At 40.0% G+C, this 16,050-nt stretch overlaps 1 protein-coding gene and 2 pseudogenes across 1 annotated transcript in view; 2 read left to right on the top strand and 1 right to left on the bottom strand.

The window, feature by feature from the left end:
* NETO1 (neuropilin and tolloid like 1) overlaps positions 1–16,050 on the bottom strand; it is a 76,917-nt gene that overhangs the window by 26,785 nt on the left and 34,082 nt on the right. The window contains exons 5-6 of the mRNA XM_039839630.1: positions 696–737; positions 452–579 (exon numbers count right to left, since the gene is read on the bottom strand). Coding sequence (XP_039695564.1) covers positions 452–579; positions 696–737 — 170 coding nt within the window. The remainder of the gene's footprint in view (positions 1–451; positions 580–695; positions 738–16,050) is intronic.
* Positions 5,244–5,362, top strand: LOC120590323 (uncharacterized; annotated as a pseudogene).
* LOC120591295 (uncharacterized) lies at positions 15,541–15,659 on the top strand (annotated as a pseudogene).

The following is a 16,050-nucleotide window of genomic DNA, read 5'->3' as shown; positions in this document are numbered from 1 at the left end:
TCCACGTGTCCCTGAGGACGTCCTAGGTCCTGTTCCCACTGACCGCCGGCCTTAACACAGCTTCGTTTCCATGCCAGAGACACGTGGTTGTAAGCCCTGGGCAGTTTCTTCCATAGATATGGTTTTAGGTTAAAGAGCAAACCAATTGCAGAGGACAACGAGGACTTGAATGTAACCATACTTAGAACCACAGCTACGTATAACATTTCCGTTCGCTTTTCAGAGGAGAGTTACATTAGAGTCTCCTGTTCAGGTTGTCAGATGATCTTCGACACCTTTATGACATGAAAATTACACTGGACGGGGAAAAGTTGCACGTCAAAACCAAAACAAAATGGTAGCTACGACCGCGCTTGAAACGTTCTAAGCACGCCCCGTTGGTTGAAAGCAATGCATGATGCAGACACTTCCCAAGGCTGCTGTCAAGTCTGGGTTTCACCTGGACACTGACCTTGGATCGTGGAGGTGCCCGGATGTACCACTTGCAATCCACGGCCTCGCTAGCAGAAGCTTTGCCTTCCTTCATAATTTGCATAGATTCCACAATTCCTTCAGGACCGCCCATCTCAAACTCACACACTAAATAACAAAATGCCAAACAAACACAAAAACGGAGCTTGAATAATAAACCAAAAGTATATATCAGAACAGAAAACAAAGGCTTCTGAACATGATTAAATATCTGTTTTACCAACCTGGTAACGGTTTCAAAACTCCAAGGTCCTTAAAGTCAGGATCTTAAAAATCGAGAAAAAGACAATTAGTCTTATTCTGCATTTGTTAGTTACAGTGATGTTGAGGAATGTACCATTAAAGGACTCAGGAATCTACCTAAAAAAAAACCACATTAAAGGAAATTAAATGGTTAAATAAAAACTGCACGATAATGTTAAGACTGAAATGTTAATTTATGTAACATTTTTATTACTCCAGATTTTTTCTCAATATAAAAATAAGCTGTTTAAAAAAAAAAAAAACAACTTCCAATGCCATTCTTGCATCTGATCATCAGATAAGAATCTTATTCATTTTCTACTCCATAATTGGACGATAGATGTTTTCGTTAAGTATATCCATAGGTAATTCAAGATTGGGGTAAACCTCCATCTACTCTAAATATAATTATTTTGTTTGATTCGAAAGATCCTATAAATTGTTGAAACACATTTATCAGCTGAAATACTAGAAGCATGAAGTTAGGGTACAAAATCTGAGCCGCCCCCCACCCGCCCCACCCACCCCCAGCAGATGGCCCCATCCTGTTTTCATCAGATTCTCTTCCCTAACTTTTCATACCATGTGGACTTTCAGAGTCCTCAGAATTGTGCTGTGTCCGCTCAACGCCCACTCCCTCCCCAGTCTCCCTGTGAATCAGCCGCATGGTCGGATATCCATCCGTCTCTGCACATGAACGTCAGGGGAGCTTGATTCATCTTGAGCCTCAGAAGAGTCCTTGCTGTCACGGGCCCCAAACAGTGCCCTGCCCCTCATTTCCTGGAGCTGACTTTGGGATAGGCGTGCAGCCTGTGTGACATCACGGTGAGCCTGTTGGAGGGTGGAGGGTTCTGAAAAACTTTTCCCCAATGATCGATGGAGACGAAGCATAGTTTTCCAGGCTCCTGATGTGTCATGTTCGTTTTGGACCCTTTGGGATCGCGTGTGCTACCTTCTGGTGTCAACAGGTGGTGACGTGAGAAAATGCTAACTCTTCTGATGAGCAGCGCGGACACCCGGAGAACTGGGTCCCTGGTGGCCACGTCACCGGGCACCATGTTCACCGTCTGAGTTGGACCCCTCAGCTTTTTCCTTTTGAAACAATTCACGTCCTCACCGTCTCAGTTTCTCTGAATCGCATTTTCTTTCATTTATGGGCGAAGGCTCCGAAGGCTGTGATTTATCTTGGAGACGCACGGTGTCCGATTTAAAAGATGACTGTGAAATTTAGTTTCATTTTACTACGATGGCACTAGTTATCAATTTAAAGTCTTATGAAGTTAGAAATGTGTAATACCTGCTGTATAGAAGAAAAGAGCCATGTTTTGTGCAGAGTTAGTCAGACTGGTTGTCACCAGGAGGCAGTTCTGTTGATATTGAATAGTTCCAGCCATTTTCTCCCTTATTTTGACATCTCGCTTGCCCACCTCGGTTATCTGGATTCTTTATTATTCATTATATCCTTGCTTTACTATTTTGCATAATGCTTAATAATAGTCATTATTTCGACTTCCTAGCTCCTTTTTGATTAGAAAATTTCAGCCTTGCACGGCTGTTCCTGATTCTCGAGACAACATAGCCACTAGACTGTTTTCTAGTCAAAGGCTAACATTCGTCATTTTTATAACTCATGCCAGACAATGTTGAGAGAAATTCCAGTTCTGGGAGTTAAAAATTTATTTTTATCTTTCTATCAATGGTGGGAGCACTGACAGTTAATTTTTTTTTTTTTTAGGGAAAAAAAAAGTTTCTGCAATTCCATTTGAATTAGCCACCAGTAATATTGCCATCACCATAACAGATGGCCCATATGACCTGCAAAAACAAACAAAAATAAATAACAATGATTTTTAAAAACAGCCTACACTGAATTTATGAGCATTAAGATCGATTTTCTGCCCCAGCTTGATCGAGGGCAATAACAAATTAGTATGCAGCACAATGAGGCTGAGTTAGCGAGTCGGTCTTACACTAGATCTTAAATCTACTCTCCACTAAGCAACCTGAATAGAGTTCTAAAAATATAAATCTAATCATAGTACTCACTTGGCTTTCCATTGATTGCCCTGAGAATCAAACCATACCTGTCTTGAATGGACCGTGACATCCCGTGTCCTTGCTCCCAGCCCACCCCATGCTTCTCATCCCTCTGCTCTCTCTACTCAAAAATCGTTGACTCTGTCTCCTCCCACAGCCCTCCAGCTTGCTCCCAGCCTCAGCACTTTGAACCTAAACACTTTCTCCGTCTGCCGCGTCTTTCCCCCAGGTCTCTGCATAGCTGGATCATTCTCATCCTTCCGTCCTTGGCTCAAGCGTTGCATTCTCAGAAAGGCCCTCCTGGATGGCTCTCTCTCCAGCGGCATCATCTTCCACTTTCTCTTCTCCCTTTATAGTTTCTTATATTACAGTTGACTATTATTTCGCTATCTGTTTACCTTTTTATTGACCTTATACTTCCACTAGACTAAAAGGCTCACTTTCTCTACCACCAACCATTACACTGCCCATGTCTGAAGTTGGAAAAAAAATTAAACCTATTTCAAAGACACCCTTTACGTATGGAAAGGAGAGATCTACTCCAAATAAAATGAGAAAGCTATACATGGGAGATGAAAATATGACAAAAGCCATCATTCCTTCAGCTGTATAGATGTTAATAATTTGCCTTATCGTGATTTAGGAAGAAAAAATATTTTCTAGTAATTTTATTGTGACAGTTTTATGGCAACATTATTTTGAGACAAATAATTGTTTGAAAAGTATTGAATATTTTAAATGTAGATATAATTAGCTCTTTAAAAGCCAAAAAACCTCTCAGCTATTGTGTGCGCCTCTCCAGCCAGTATGATAACTCACTCGTTAAGATGCTGCAGCAGCTAATTCACTTCTAGTTGGAAAGCTATAACAAGTAATTTTTGAATTTTAAAGAGCTCATCATACTTACGTTTGAAAAATTTAGTTCTTTTTCTTTAACGATTGATTTCAAAATGATGCCGCAGCTGAACTAGTGTGATATATACCATCCAAAAATGTTCTGTTGTATAACACATAATAAGTTAAAATTTGAAATCCACAAAGCCCAGGGAAGAATAGATTTTATTACACTTTTGTTTCTTAGAGTTTCGCCATGTTTTTTTCGAGTAGATTTCTTCATTTCCATGAGTCAGAGAACTCTACTATGCCCATTTCTTTACAGCATCTTTAGATGTTAAACAGTAGAGTTGGGTTAAGAAACAAGCCTTTTAATTTTCCTTTTAAAAGTCTGCAGTGCATCTTTAAATATAAAAAATATATGTAAATATTTTTTCACTTCTTTTATAATGAAATAATAAATGTTAATATAATAATAGTGTAAGTAGATCATAACACGTTCCATAATTATATAAAACGATTATTATGTTATTTTTCCTTTAGGAAATATTTGAAAAAAATTAAAAAATAATATTATGAAACAAAATGAAAATAAATAAAAGCTAAAAATTGTCATGCCTCTCAAACTAAAAATGGTAAAGTCACTGAATCTCCTTTCAGAGTAAGTTATGGTACGGCGTTGTCTGGACGAGCACACACGCAGAATCTGAGAAACAGATAAAATGGTGCACAGCTGGCTAGCGGATGAAAAGGCAGGACACTGCTGCTTCCCAACCTACAGTCACTCTCTGATTTCAAGTTTTAGGTTAACCAAAGACAGAGTTAACTTCTTGTCTGCAGAACTTGGCTTCTGTCCAACGAGTAGGCAGGTGCACAGATGTGGTTGAATTAGCTTATTTTGCTTGAACTCATCCGGTTTCAGCATGGATTGGCCATCGAAGATCTTCCTTCACGTGGATGCTTGGCAACAAGGGCAAGCAGCGATGAAACGTTCAGATTACTGCACAACTTTTGACTCTTATGACTTATGCTGGGACGTCTGTGTTGACATTTGCATTGACGGTGCAAACGCAATGGTGAATAAGCTGCTGAAGCTTTAATGACTCAAGACAATGGCACCAAACCTTAGCTATTAGTATTCATCATATCATTTATCACCATGCACTTGTGGGGTGAAAAAGGAAAAAAAGAAAAGATTTGACTTAAAAGTCTCCTTGATATAGCACTAAAAACCTCTCTCTCTCTTTTTTTTTTTTTTAATTTAAAATTTTGGGTAAATGCCTTATCTTCAGGATAAATATAGTGAATCTGTTGACTTTTCACCAGGATAAGCATAGTGAATTTGTTGACTTTAAGGAAAACGACTGACAATATTGGCTGCAAACGATAAAATTCAAACATCGAGCAAAGGAAAATGTAGCCATCACTGTGTATTTGACAGCTTCTCAATATTTAAGAATTTTTAAGTGTGATTGTTGACATGAACAAATATGAGTTTTGATCTTAAATAGTTAAATGTGTCAACATTTGGAAGATAAATATAACAGTGATGCCAACTAGGAATGTATGATGTTAAACAACCACACATGGGTAACAAGCATTCGAAGAGCAAAATACACTGATAGATGTTAACGTAACATAATATAAAAATTCATTGAGTCTACGGCCACGCCACCCTGAACATGCCCAATCTCGTCTGATCACAGAAGCTAAGCAGGGTCGGGCCTGGTTAGTACTTGGATGGGAGCCCACCTAGGAAGACCAGGTGCTGTAGGTGTTAAAAAAAAAAAAAATCATTGATATAGCTTCACATTCCTCACTGCAAATAACCTGCAGGAAACTTATTTTTTGAGGCTTGGGGTGACATCCAACTGAAAAAACTACAAAAAGACTTTCCCCTTTTCCAACTCTTCATCTCTGAGAGGCTGAAATTTCTTCATGTACTTCCCCTGTAAGAACACAGCGCCGCAGATTCAGTGCAGAAACGGATGCGAGAGTCTAGCTGTCTTCTAATAAGACAGACGTTAAATAGATTTACAAAAATAGGAAACAATGTAATTCTCCAGTTATTTTAATATTTATTAATATTTTAATATTGATGTCTTTAAAATATGCTTTTCATGTTAAAATGTGATTGGTTTATTAGTGTGATTTTTTTCTGTATTAATAAACAGCTATTTAAGATATTGTTAGTTTAGATGTATAATATGATAAATACTGAATAATATAGCTACATAAACCTGAGCCGTTGGAGGTCTTCAGTACTTTTTAAAAGATAAGGGTATTGAAACCCAACTATTTCAGAATTTCTGCTCTGACCAACCATCTTCATTCCATGTATAAATGCCTTTTCCCAACAAAACTCTGGTTACAGTTAATTAACTTCTGCAGTGCATTTATTTCATATTCCAGAGAAATTTCTGCAATGCTAGCTATACTGCACAAACCGTAGACAGACTTTCAGTAAATTATTGTTTATCTGATTAGACTATGAGTGAATCAAATCAGAGTCATCTTCATTTTACAAATGGACAAATTGGGAGTTCAACAACTTTAGAAAAATGCAACTTGTTTTGACCTATAACTAAAATAGATTGATAGCTATCTCTATAACTTTGAACAAATCACTAAACATTCGTGAAACTTAGTTTTGTTGTTGTTGTTGTTTGTTTGTTTGTTTTTACCTAAAATGAGGATGTTGTTGGTTTAGGCTTTTATAGCTCAAATATGCCATTATACACAGAACACAGAGATACACCTAGAACAACAGTTTAAGGGAAAACGGAATTGTTGGACTTGGCCATGTAACTATATTTACAAAACCCTCTGATTATAGATATCGGCTTTGATCCTTTGATATGTAGCTCAACTACCAGACAGCCCAGCTAGCCTTAGAGAAAGATACTTAATATTTTCCTCAAATTTGCACAATCTCTCACACCTCACGTTATGTCATGAGTTCCTAATGTCTTCACGGCTTATCTCTACTTACTTTGAAAGCCCCACAATATCTGTGGGCATATCTTTATTAAATCAACCCTTGCATCGAAAATAACAGCCCACCTCAATGGCCACCTTCCTATCCCCTTCTTTACCTCTCTGCAGCCCATCACACCGCTGACCCTTTGTTTCCTACTTGAGATTGAAAACCACTGCGTTTCTGGTTTTTTGAAATCAGCGAACTGAATCAAAGATGCTATTTTAAAATTAACTGCAAAAAGATCTTGACAGCACAGTGCTAAAATAGCTTGCGTTGCCATATTTTAATAATCTGATTTAATTCACTCTTGTCCAGAAGCAACATCACTCTAGCATAAAATCATACCACAGTATTTTAAACCTTTCTGTTATCTCTAAGTACCGGGCTGACGATCCTAGTTTCGCACTGAGTTTGCTTCCCAACTGTCTTAATGTCAGCACAGAGTGAAATATCATGCTTTCTTTGTTCCAGTTGAACATAAAACTTACTCATATATGGATTTTAGAGATCAAAACTCACAGGAATTTCATGAGAGAAGTTTGTCCTTTAAAATATCGCGATTTACATAGCTTATACCGATTTTCTGCTTCCTTGTTTTTGAACTGTAATATATGACGTTTCCTTGTGATGCTCGTATTAATATTTTTAAATAACTTAAGAAGACACACTCTTTCTTACAAATGAATGCACAGAAGCTGGACTTTGCTTATGTTCACATTAGGCAGGCTTTTATAATGTTTGTTTTTGATCAGTAGGTCTCAAGGCAATAGTTCTCTGGAGAATATGTACGGTTAACCTACAGAATAAGGGAAAAAATCTTGAGGAAAGGAGGGAAGAATAAGTCATCAGAAGATCAAAAGAATGATAAAGACATGGAAAGAACCAACTAGACCGCCCAAAACTTGCGTTTGGCGTTTGCATATTTGAATGAGCTATCGTAGAACATTTTTTTTCTGTTCAAGAGAAAACAAGAGTTCTTGATTATTAGCAAACCACACCCTCCCCCCCAGTTCTCTCAGAATTCCTTCATTCACTCACCCAGTAAGTTCATCCTAAGTCACATGAAACCTGAAATAAAGGCATCTCTCTTTTGAACTGTTGTTTTCACTAGAACTGGTTTAATAGAGCGTTTCTCACTGGCACGACTGTGGTGCCAACGCTGTTAGTAAATAAACCACCTCCAATGCCCTCCTCTCTCTCTCTATCACTTTGCATTTGCTCTTTTCCCAATATCCATTCATGTTTATTGATATGCTCAAAAAGTGCTACTTCGTAATTAGGAGAAGGGCAGAATTATTGACCACGGAAGAGTTTAGAGCTAATACAGGGCAATAGTAAAGGGCTGGACTGGAGGTTTTGAGCAGAACATGACTTACCATGAGGCCGACATGACAGCCTGGGTGCATCTAACTGCATCGCTTTGGGACCTGGGCTAGCAAGTGTGGCCCATGGCTACAGAGGAGTAGCACGAAGGAACCGATGTGCCAAGACCTGAAAGTGTGTGTGAGAGTGTGTGCGCACACGCAGTGGCACTTCACATCATCCTCACATCAGCCTCTTTCACCCCACTTACGTCTCTGTATGCGAAATAAATGATGTCACTTAAAATTAAAAAAAAAAAATAACAAAGTGTACTGTAAGAAAAATTTGTTTTCTCCATTGTATTAAAAAATATAAATGCAAGCATCATGGAAGGCTTGTAAGTTATAGCTCGATGAACACACCGCGGACACAGTAAAGTATACAGGCCACGCAAACGCAGCTTCAAGGCAAGATCTTTTGTGCGTCCAGGGACTCTGATGAGCCGTGGCCCCTTCGAAAGAGAGCGCGATGGCCTCTGACTAGAAGCGTGGGGATTGTTCGCCGTTGCTGCCGCTGGCGAGCACGCTAGAGTGTGGGTGCCAGGCCCAGCAGTGCAAGTGGGACTGAGGAAGAAAAGCGACTATGAAATGCCAAGTGCTGCCCCCTGGCATTTGACCGGGGTGGAAGAACACGTGAGGCACCTCTGGATCGACCCCGGAGCGGCCCGTGGAATTACGTGACTAGGATTCATTAAATCGATCCTCTTCTAAGGACTGTGAGAATCGAGCGCATCTCCAGTGTGGAGAAAGGGCCGAAGGTACCACGCTCTGTCTTTAAAAGTCAGCGTGTCTCTGCTTTTAAGTCACCACTCTTATCTCTTGTCACCAAGGTTAGAATCTTTGAGCTCCAGCCATCCTTCTGCTCTTCAAATCCACAAAATTAAGCCACACGCTTTTTTTTTAATAAAAGCCATGTGGGGTGAGTAATGATTTGGAAAGACTGATATTAAAAGGGCACAAAATGATATACTAGTCAAGGAAAAACAAAAAACACACACACACAAAAACAAACGAAAACCTTACATAATGATATTACGTTAACAAAATGAATTTAAAAGCCGAACGAAAATATACCACCAAAAAGTAGGTCAGAAATTAATTTTGTAAAGAATTCACCAGAAAGATTTATTGATGTCGAGCCTGCATTATGAAACTGAAATGACCGACAGAATTCTACCTTCTACGGCATCGATCTCCTCCTCTCTGAAAGATGAGGATGAAAATATTGACTGGTTTTGATACAAAGCAGAGGACTAGATAACAGATACAATATAGATCTAGGCGCTATGGAAATATAAGTTATCCCATCCAAATACAATTCAGAATTTTAGTTCCTGGGTGATAAGTGAATTGAAAAATGCCTAAAATATTCCCATTGCTTGAAAACCATTCTTTACAAAGTCAAATCCCACTGTTACAGCCTCACTGTCTATTCTGTGTACTAAACTCATTTCCACAATAAGGCATTTGACTTCGGGGTTACCGCGGGGTCCATCTCGCTTCCCCAAATGCCTGAGATCAGCTGGAAAATTCCTGCAGGAAAGTCTAATGTAGTTCCTGCTGCATGTTTACCAACACCCAAATAGTGCCAGACACTGGTGAATGTCCAAATATCCACTTTTCCCTTAATTCATAACAACATATATAAGATCCAACGTAGACCAGCTCCGAAATTATACCCACATTTTAGATGATGGTAAAATTGAGCATACCTAAATATGTATGTATGAAGCCATTTTAAAAAGCATTGTGTCTAATGTCACGACTGGCCACTTCAGGTCTTCTAGAGGGATGCAGCTATCCGAGAACTAAAAGGATCATCATGTACTTGTGTTTTCCTCTAGCGAGTGACCTTGGCTCATTTTAAAAACAGGGGAATTAATGTTTACAATGAAATCTCAGAATCGCTCCCTCTGCACTTGTCACACCCCTTTGGATCCCCTGGTGCTCATCTCCCCAATATGGCAGCGAATCAGAAGGTGTCTGAGTGCTGAGAATCCCACTTGAGAATCCAAGTGATCAGAGTCAGGGACCTACTTTTGAACCACATATTGAAAAAGACCGCTCTACCTCTGAAAAGGAATTATTTCTCAGAAGTGGAACTCCATCCTGGTGGACTGGGGTGAGCTCTAGACAGAGCTAGACTGTCAGAGGCCACTTGGACCCCAAATCGATCATCTTCTAAGGCTTATGAGAATCAAGCACATTTCCAGCCTCTATGAAACACAACGCGGAAACGTTCATTAAAATGTGCCTTAGAATTTTCAGTGGAGCTATGCTGACATTTCTTTCCACTGGCATTTAAAAACATTTGTGTAATTGCAGAAATGGTGCTGCACTGTGAAAACACAGAGCGATCCATGTGCTCTTAAGCCAGCTGTTTGTTGAGACACTTGCTAAATCTGGACTTCCTCTGCTCAACTTTCTATCATTCAAATATAAGAGCATCTACAGTTATTTCGTTAAGAAGTCTGAAAAAAATCCAGGGTTTCCCCAAAGTAATGGACTAAAGCATTATAAGTCAATACCATAATTTTTAGGGGAGAAAGAGAGAATTACGCCCCTTGTGTTTAGCCAGAGAGCATAACCGATAGGATCCCATGGATCAATTTTTTCCCCTTAGACTTTTCACTTGTATCAATCCTTAGCCTTCTCCTGATTAGCTGAGCTGAAAACTTCAAAGACAGTATTGATTTGACTTCTTCACGCTTTCCTTTAATCAAAAAAGATAACGAAGAGCTTTCAATTATCACGTAAAATCTCTCAGAACCAACCTCCCTCTCCAGTCCACTATGGTTTTCTTGTTCCAGCCTTCATCCTTAGGGCATCAAATCCCAACCAGTCTCTTTGCCTTGGTCCTACCTTCTTCCAGTGTTTCACATATAATTTTTGAGCTAAACTGACATAAAAGGCTTGTGGCCAACAACAACTGCCCGCCACGGGAGCCATGGTGTTGGACCACTCCTGTGCTCATCAATGCAGGAAGCAGGAGAACCAACTCATCAGCCAACAAAAACATGAGAAATATGCATCGTTACCACTTTACCACACTAAATTTTAGTTTTTTTGCTTTTTTGTTTTTTTTTTTAACTCAACGAAGGTTGATACAAACACCAAAAGGTCGTCGCTGTTCACAAACCTACATACAAGGATCGAAATAGCCTGTAATAAGGAGCGTCTACGTTGGCCCTCACTGTCCCACTGCCTAGTAACTGTGCCCTTGTGTGTTCGCTCTCCCTGGAGTATGAGCTGGTGACTCACTGCCAACAAACAGTGACTCACTCCCAGCGATGGTGCTGGGCAGTCACCTCTGAGATCTCTTACAGAAACAGTGACTTCCATCTTGCTCTCCTTCTCTGTTTCTCTCTCTTTCATTTGCTACGAGGGCAGTCAGTTCTCATACGATGAACTACCCAACAGAGAAGCCTACAAAGTAGGGACATACTGTCTCTGAGCAACGACCACTGAAGAACGAGCCAAGTAAAGGGCAGTGTGAGCGAGCTAGGATGCCTCCTCGCCCACTTGAGCCTCGAGATGACTGGTTATCTTGCACACAGAGCTATCAATCTTTTTTTTTTTTTTGCCTTAAATAACATGAGCTTTTGGTTGGCATGCAGTAAGAAAATCTAACCCTTCTACTTCTTGATTTTTAGTAGTTATTATTAATCAAAGATACCAGACGATAGTGAAAAATAAAACTAAAAGGATACCTACATTTTTAGCAATTAATTGTTTGGGAACTAGCAGGAATGATACATAAAATGAATTTGACCACGCCATTTATTCACTTTCAGAAGACTCCTAAAGGCGAAATTTCCAAGTGAAAAATATAATGTTCTCTTATGCACTTGCCTCTTGCAATTTCGGGATATTAAAAAATATTGACAATATTACATGTGAGGATTTCTGCTTCTGGAGATATGCCTCTCCTTATTTCAGAAACACTATCAAGGCGCAATGAGCAGTTTAGGACATTCTGCCATGGAGTGCTCCAATTCTTGGGCAGAGCGAAAGAGTTTAGAAGCTTCTCATGTTCTTCTTCTTCAGAATAAAACTATGCAATTTCATTTTCAGAACAAAATACCATTTTAAGTCCATTCTTTGGGAAAAAAGTTTTTATTTAGCCTAGTATTTTCAGATTTTAAAATTAAACATGAAATATTTTTTATTCCAGAGAATTCATCGCTTATCGCGATGTTATGATGAACTTAAGGACAAAAAATTTATATTATAATATTATTATTATTTATATTGTGGTATCTCTTTGGGGAAAATTATATCATAAAATATTATGCTAACTATAATTTTATGAAAAGATTTTCTTATTTACCTATTAGTCAAATAAAGCAAATAAGCAATATGTACTTTTGAAACACCCATGATAGTCATTGTAATTTAATCTTACGTATAATTTTCCAATATTAACAGCACAGAAAATTAAAAATTGGCTAAAATATGAACATGTGTGTATACATATATATAATTCTAGTTTCCCACTAATTTAGATCGAAATGTTGATAAACTCCACAGAGTGGTCCATTTTTTCTTTTATTTATTTACTTATTTCTTATCTACCACTGACTTGAAAAGCCGTGGAGGATCTAAATCATCGGTCCATATTCTCCCTCCTCCTCCCTTTTTCCTTTCCCTGTACTTTCTCTCTTTGTCTCTGAACTTCCTTCCCAATTTCTGTTGAGAATTATTCTGGAGGGTTTGGATGTAAAACCACAGCAATCACGTGACAATCACACCCAGCTCAACCGGAATAACGGGAGTCTGTCACAGGAAGACTAACACGTTTCATTCTAATACTGTATATATTATTAAAACAATCCTTAGTTTGTTTATACATTCCACAGTGCTCACTTTACAGAAAATGTTGAGATTCTAAAGAGCTCTATAATTGCTGAGTTGTTGAGAACTGTTTAACACTTTGTAATTAAGTAACGCTATGATTTCAAAAATATTTGATATCAATGTTGGATTGATTTCAAAATGAGATATTTTCATAACATTTCTAAGTTTTGTCCACATAATCAAGCCTTTAAACTCAAGGATGCCAACACTTAAATATATAACAAAATCTGGAATTAAAGAAACTAAATGGAAATATTTAAAAACAGTAAAATATAATTGTAATTTCATTCCTTAATTTGCACGTTTAAAATTTCTTTCCTTAAATGTTGAAATTTCTTATTGTCAACTGTCATGGAAATTTCCAAATAGTGAGACATGCAGCAACAATAAAATAATATTGAGCACAAAATGCAATATTGAATGTAGAGATGTTTCTAAATAAAATATGTTGAAAATTAAAAGTATACTTTTTCTTTAAATACATAAAACTTATTTTGAACTATATTCGACATGAAGAAGAATGTAATTTCAGGATATTAAATTTAAATATTATACTAGATCAAGACTTATTTCTCTTAGCTCATTCTATTTAAAAAGAAACACTCCCAGTCTCTATTTCAAAATTTATTTTGTTGGTGAGAGATGCACACAATAAAAACTCAAACATGTTTACAACATTATTGTGGCACCAAAAAGGTTCAAAGTTTTCTGGTTTTGCTTTTGTACTAGAAGGCGGTGAAGAACATTTCAACTGAAAGCTACAGAAATGGAATAACTCAAATTTATGAGCTACTGTGAAAAATTTTAGAGAGGCCTTTTGACCTATGGATATACATTAATGTTCATTTAATTTTTACATAAAAAAATGAGAGAATAAGAAGTAATTTTTATTTTTCATGTTTCAGGAAAAACCAAGAGTAAATGTGTTAGACTTAAATTTTATAAGCTCCTGTTTCCAAAATTTCAAGTAATGACAATGTACCTCGATGTGGAGCAATTCAACGGAGAGGTCGCCGTGTCGGGACCCACGCAGAGGAAAGTCAGCCACGGGACACGCAGCCTGACGCTCTCTGCCCTCCCCACCCAACTGCGCGGAGGACGCCGCCCCCTCCACCTGGGCCCCCCGCTCTCGTGGTGGCGGCGCTGTTTGCTCAGCACGGGTCTCACCTCCTTGCCGCGGCTTCGAAAATATGTAGGGTGGTGTGATGGTTAATGGCTGAACTGGACTGGGCTCTGGGCCGCCCAGATGTCCAGCCGAGCATGCTCCCAGCTGTGTCCACGAAGGTGTTTCTGGATGAGATTCCCCTCTGAATTCCAGAGGAAGTCAAGAAGACGGCCCTCCTAGGTGTGGGTACGTGGGGCTCCCCACTGGGTGGGTTGAAGCCCTCGACAGAACAAGAGGCGATCTTGAGTGAGCAGGGACCCTCCGCCAGACTTCGGAGCCGAGACGCCAGCTTCCTCCTGTCCTCGGACGCGGGCTGCAGGATCACTCTTCCTGGGCCTGCAGCTGCCCACTTTTTCATCGACTACACCATCCTCTCTCCCGGTTCCCGGGCCTTCGGAGACAGGATGAGACTGACTGTGCCACCGGCTCTCTGGGGTCTCCGGCCTGCCGACTGTAGGTATGTGGACAACCGAGGCTCCATCATCACGCAAGCCTATTCCCTACAATGAGTCTCGTCTACACGGCGTGTAGCACCGATTTTGCTTCTCTGGAGAAGGCTGATGAATCCCGATGGCGCGGGGCCTTCCTGACATGTCCTGTGTGTCTCCCTGGCCTGTCCCCCGCCTGGGAAACAGCCCTCACCCCCTTGGCTTCCCAACTCCGAACGAACACACTGCGCCTTCTCCGTGGCTCAGCTCCCATTTGTTATCTCGGAGCTGAGGTCTTTTTGCCTTTTATGTTCCTTTCTTAATATAAGTAAATAAAAGTGTGGGATTCGACCCCAGAGGAATCAGGCAACACTTAGCAAGCCCTTCCTGAGTGCCAGGCCCTGGGTAGAAACTTTACCAATAATCCTCGCAATAGCGCCTAACTCACAGAGTGGTTATCTTTCCAAATTTTAAAGTCGAAGAAAGCGAGACTTGGGGTGACTGAGAACATTGATGAAGCTCACACAGTACGACAGGGGCCAAGCTGGGATCTGAACACGGGTACAGCCGTCTCGCATCGCCTGTGGGGGATACGCTCCAAGACCCCGTGGATGCTCCCAAACCCTACGTACGTATGCTATGCTTTCACCCGTACGCACATACCTGCGATAAATTTTAATCTATAAATGAGGTGCAGGAAGAGATTAATGACAACAACTAATGATAAAACAGGACAATTATAATAATAAAATAAGGATTATTCAAACACAAGCCCTGTGATGATCTGATAATCTAGACGATTATGAAGAGACGGACAGGCTTGGCGCTTGACTAGGGTCCGTCTCCAGAGGCTGGAGGCGTTCGGGAGGGGTGGCTGGGCAGGAGGTGGGGAGGTGGACCGGGCAGGGGTGCCTGGCTCCGTGGGCTCATGATGCCAGGGAGCTCAGTTTGTTCAACGTGCCGGGCAGGTGAGGGGGCACAGAGCACAACCTACACCACCGGTGTGACTGTGGTGGTGGCAGCAGCCACCCCGTGGTATGGATAATAAAGAAGACGAGATAAAGGACACCCCATCCTAACCGTCCCTCCCAGAACCCGGGACGAGGGGGTGGGTGGAAAGCAGGGGCGTCATTGCACAGAGGGCGTCAAAAGAAAGTGAGTTGAGTCTACGGCCATGCCACCCTGAACAAGCCCGATCCCGTCTGATCTCGGAAGCTAAGCAGGGTCGAGCCTGGTTAGTACTTGGATGGGAGACCACCTAGGAAGACCAGGTGCTATAAACGTAAAAAATAAAAAAATAAGGGATCTTAAGCTGACAAAGTCCTTGCAATCTGTGAGGTCAACAAAGGGTTGCCTCGCCTGAAAAAAAACGAAGTGAGTTGAATCTTTAGTACAACTTAAAAGAAGAAATTCCTGGATGAAATTAAGTTGTCTACTGCCAAGCAAAACTATGAGCTGAGAGTCAAAGAAGTGAGTTCAGTTTTGAGAGTGACATTTTTCTATACCTGAGTTTTGTGTATCTCGTAGCTGTGAAATAAATAATAATTGTGCTACTATTATCAGAACAGCATGGATTGTGATAGGAATAAAAGCTAAAGACTTAACTCATGGCAGACAGTTTTATGAATTATTAAATTCGCATATACAATCAGATTTCTGGACACACACAAACAA

This window comes from Pteropus medius, unplaced genomic scaffold, assembly GCF_902729225.1.
Source record: "Pteropus medius unplaced genomic scaffold, Ma_sr-lr_union100, whole genome shotgun sequence".
NCBI classification, from domain to species: domain Eukaryota; kingdom Metazoa; phylum Chordata; class Mammalia; order Chiroptera; family Pteropodidae; genus Pteropus; species Pteropus medius.
This window is presented reverse-complemented; position numbering and strand designations above follow the sequence as displayed.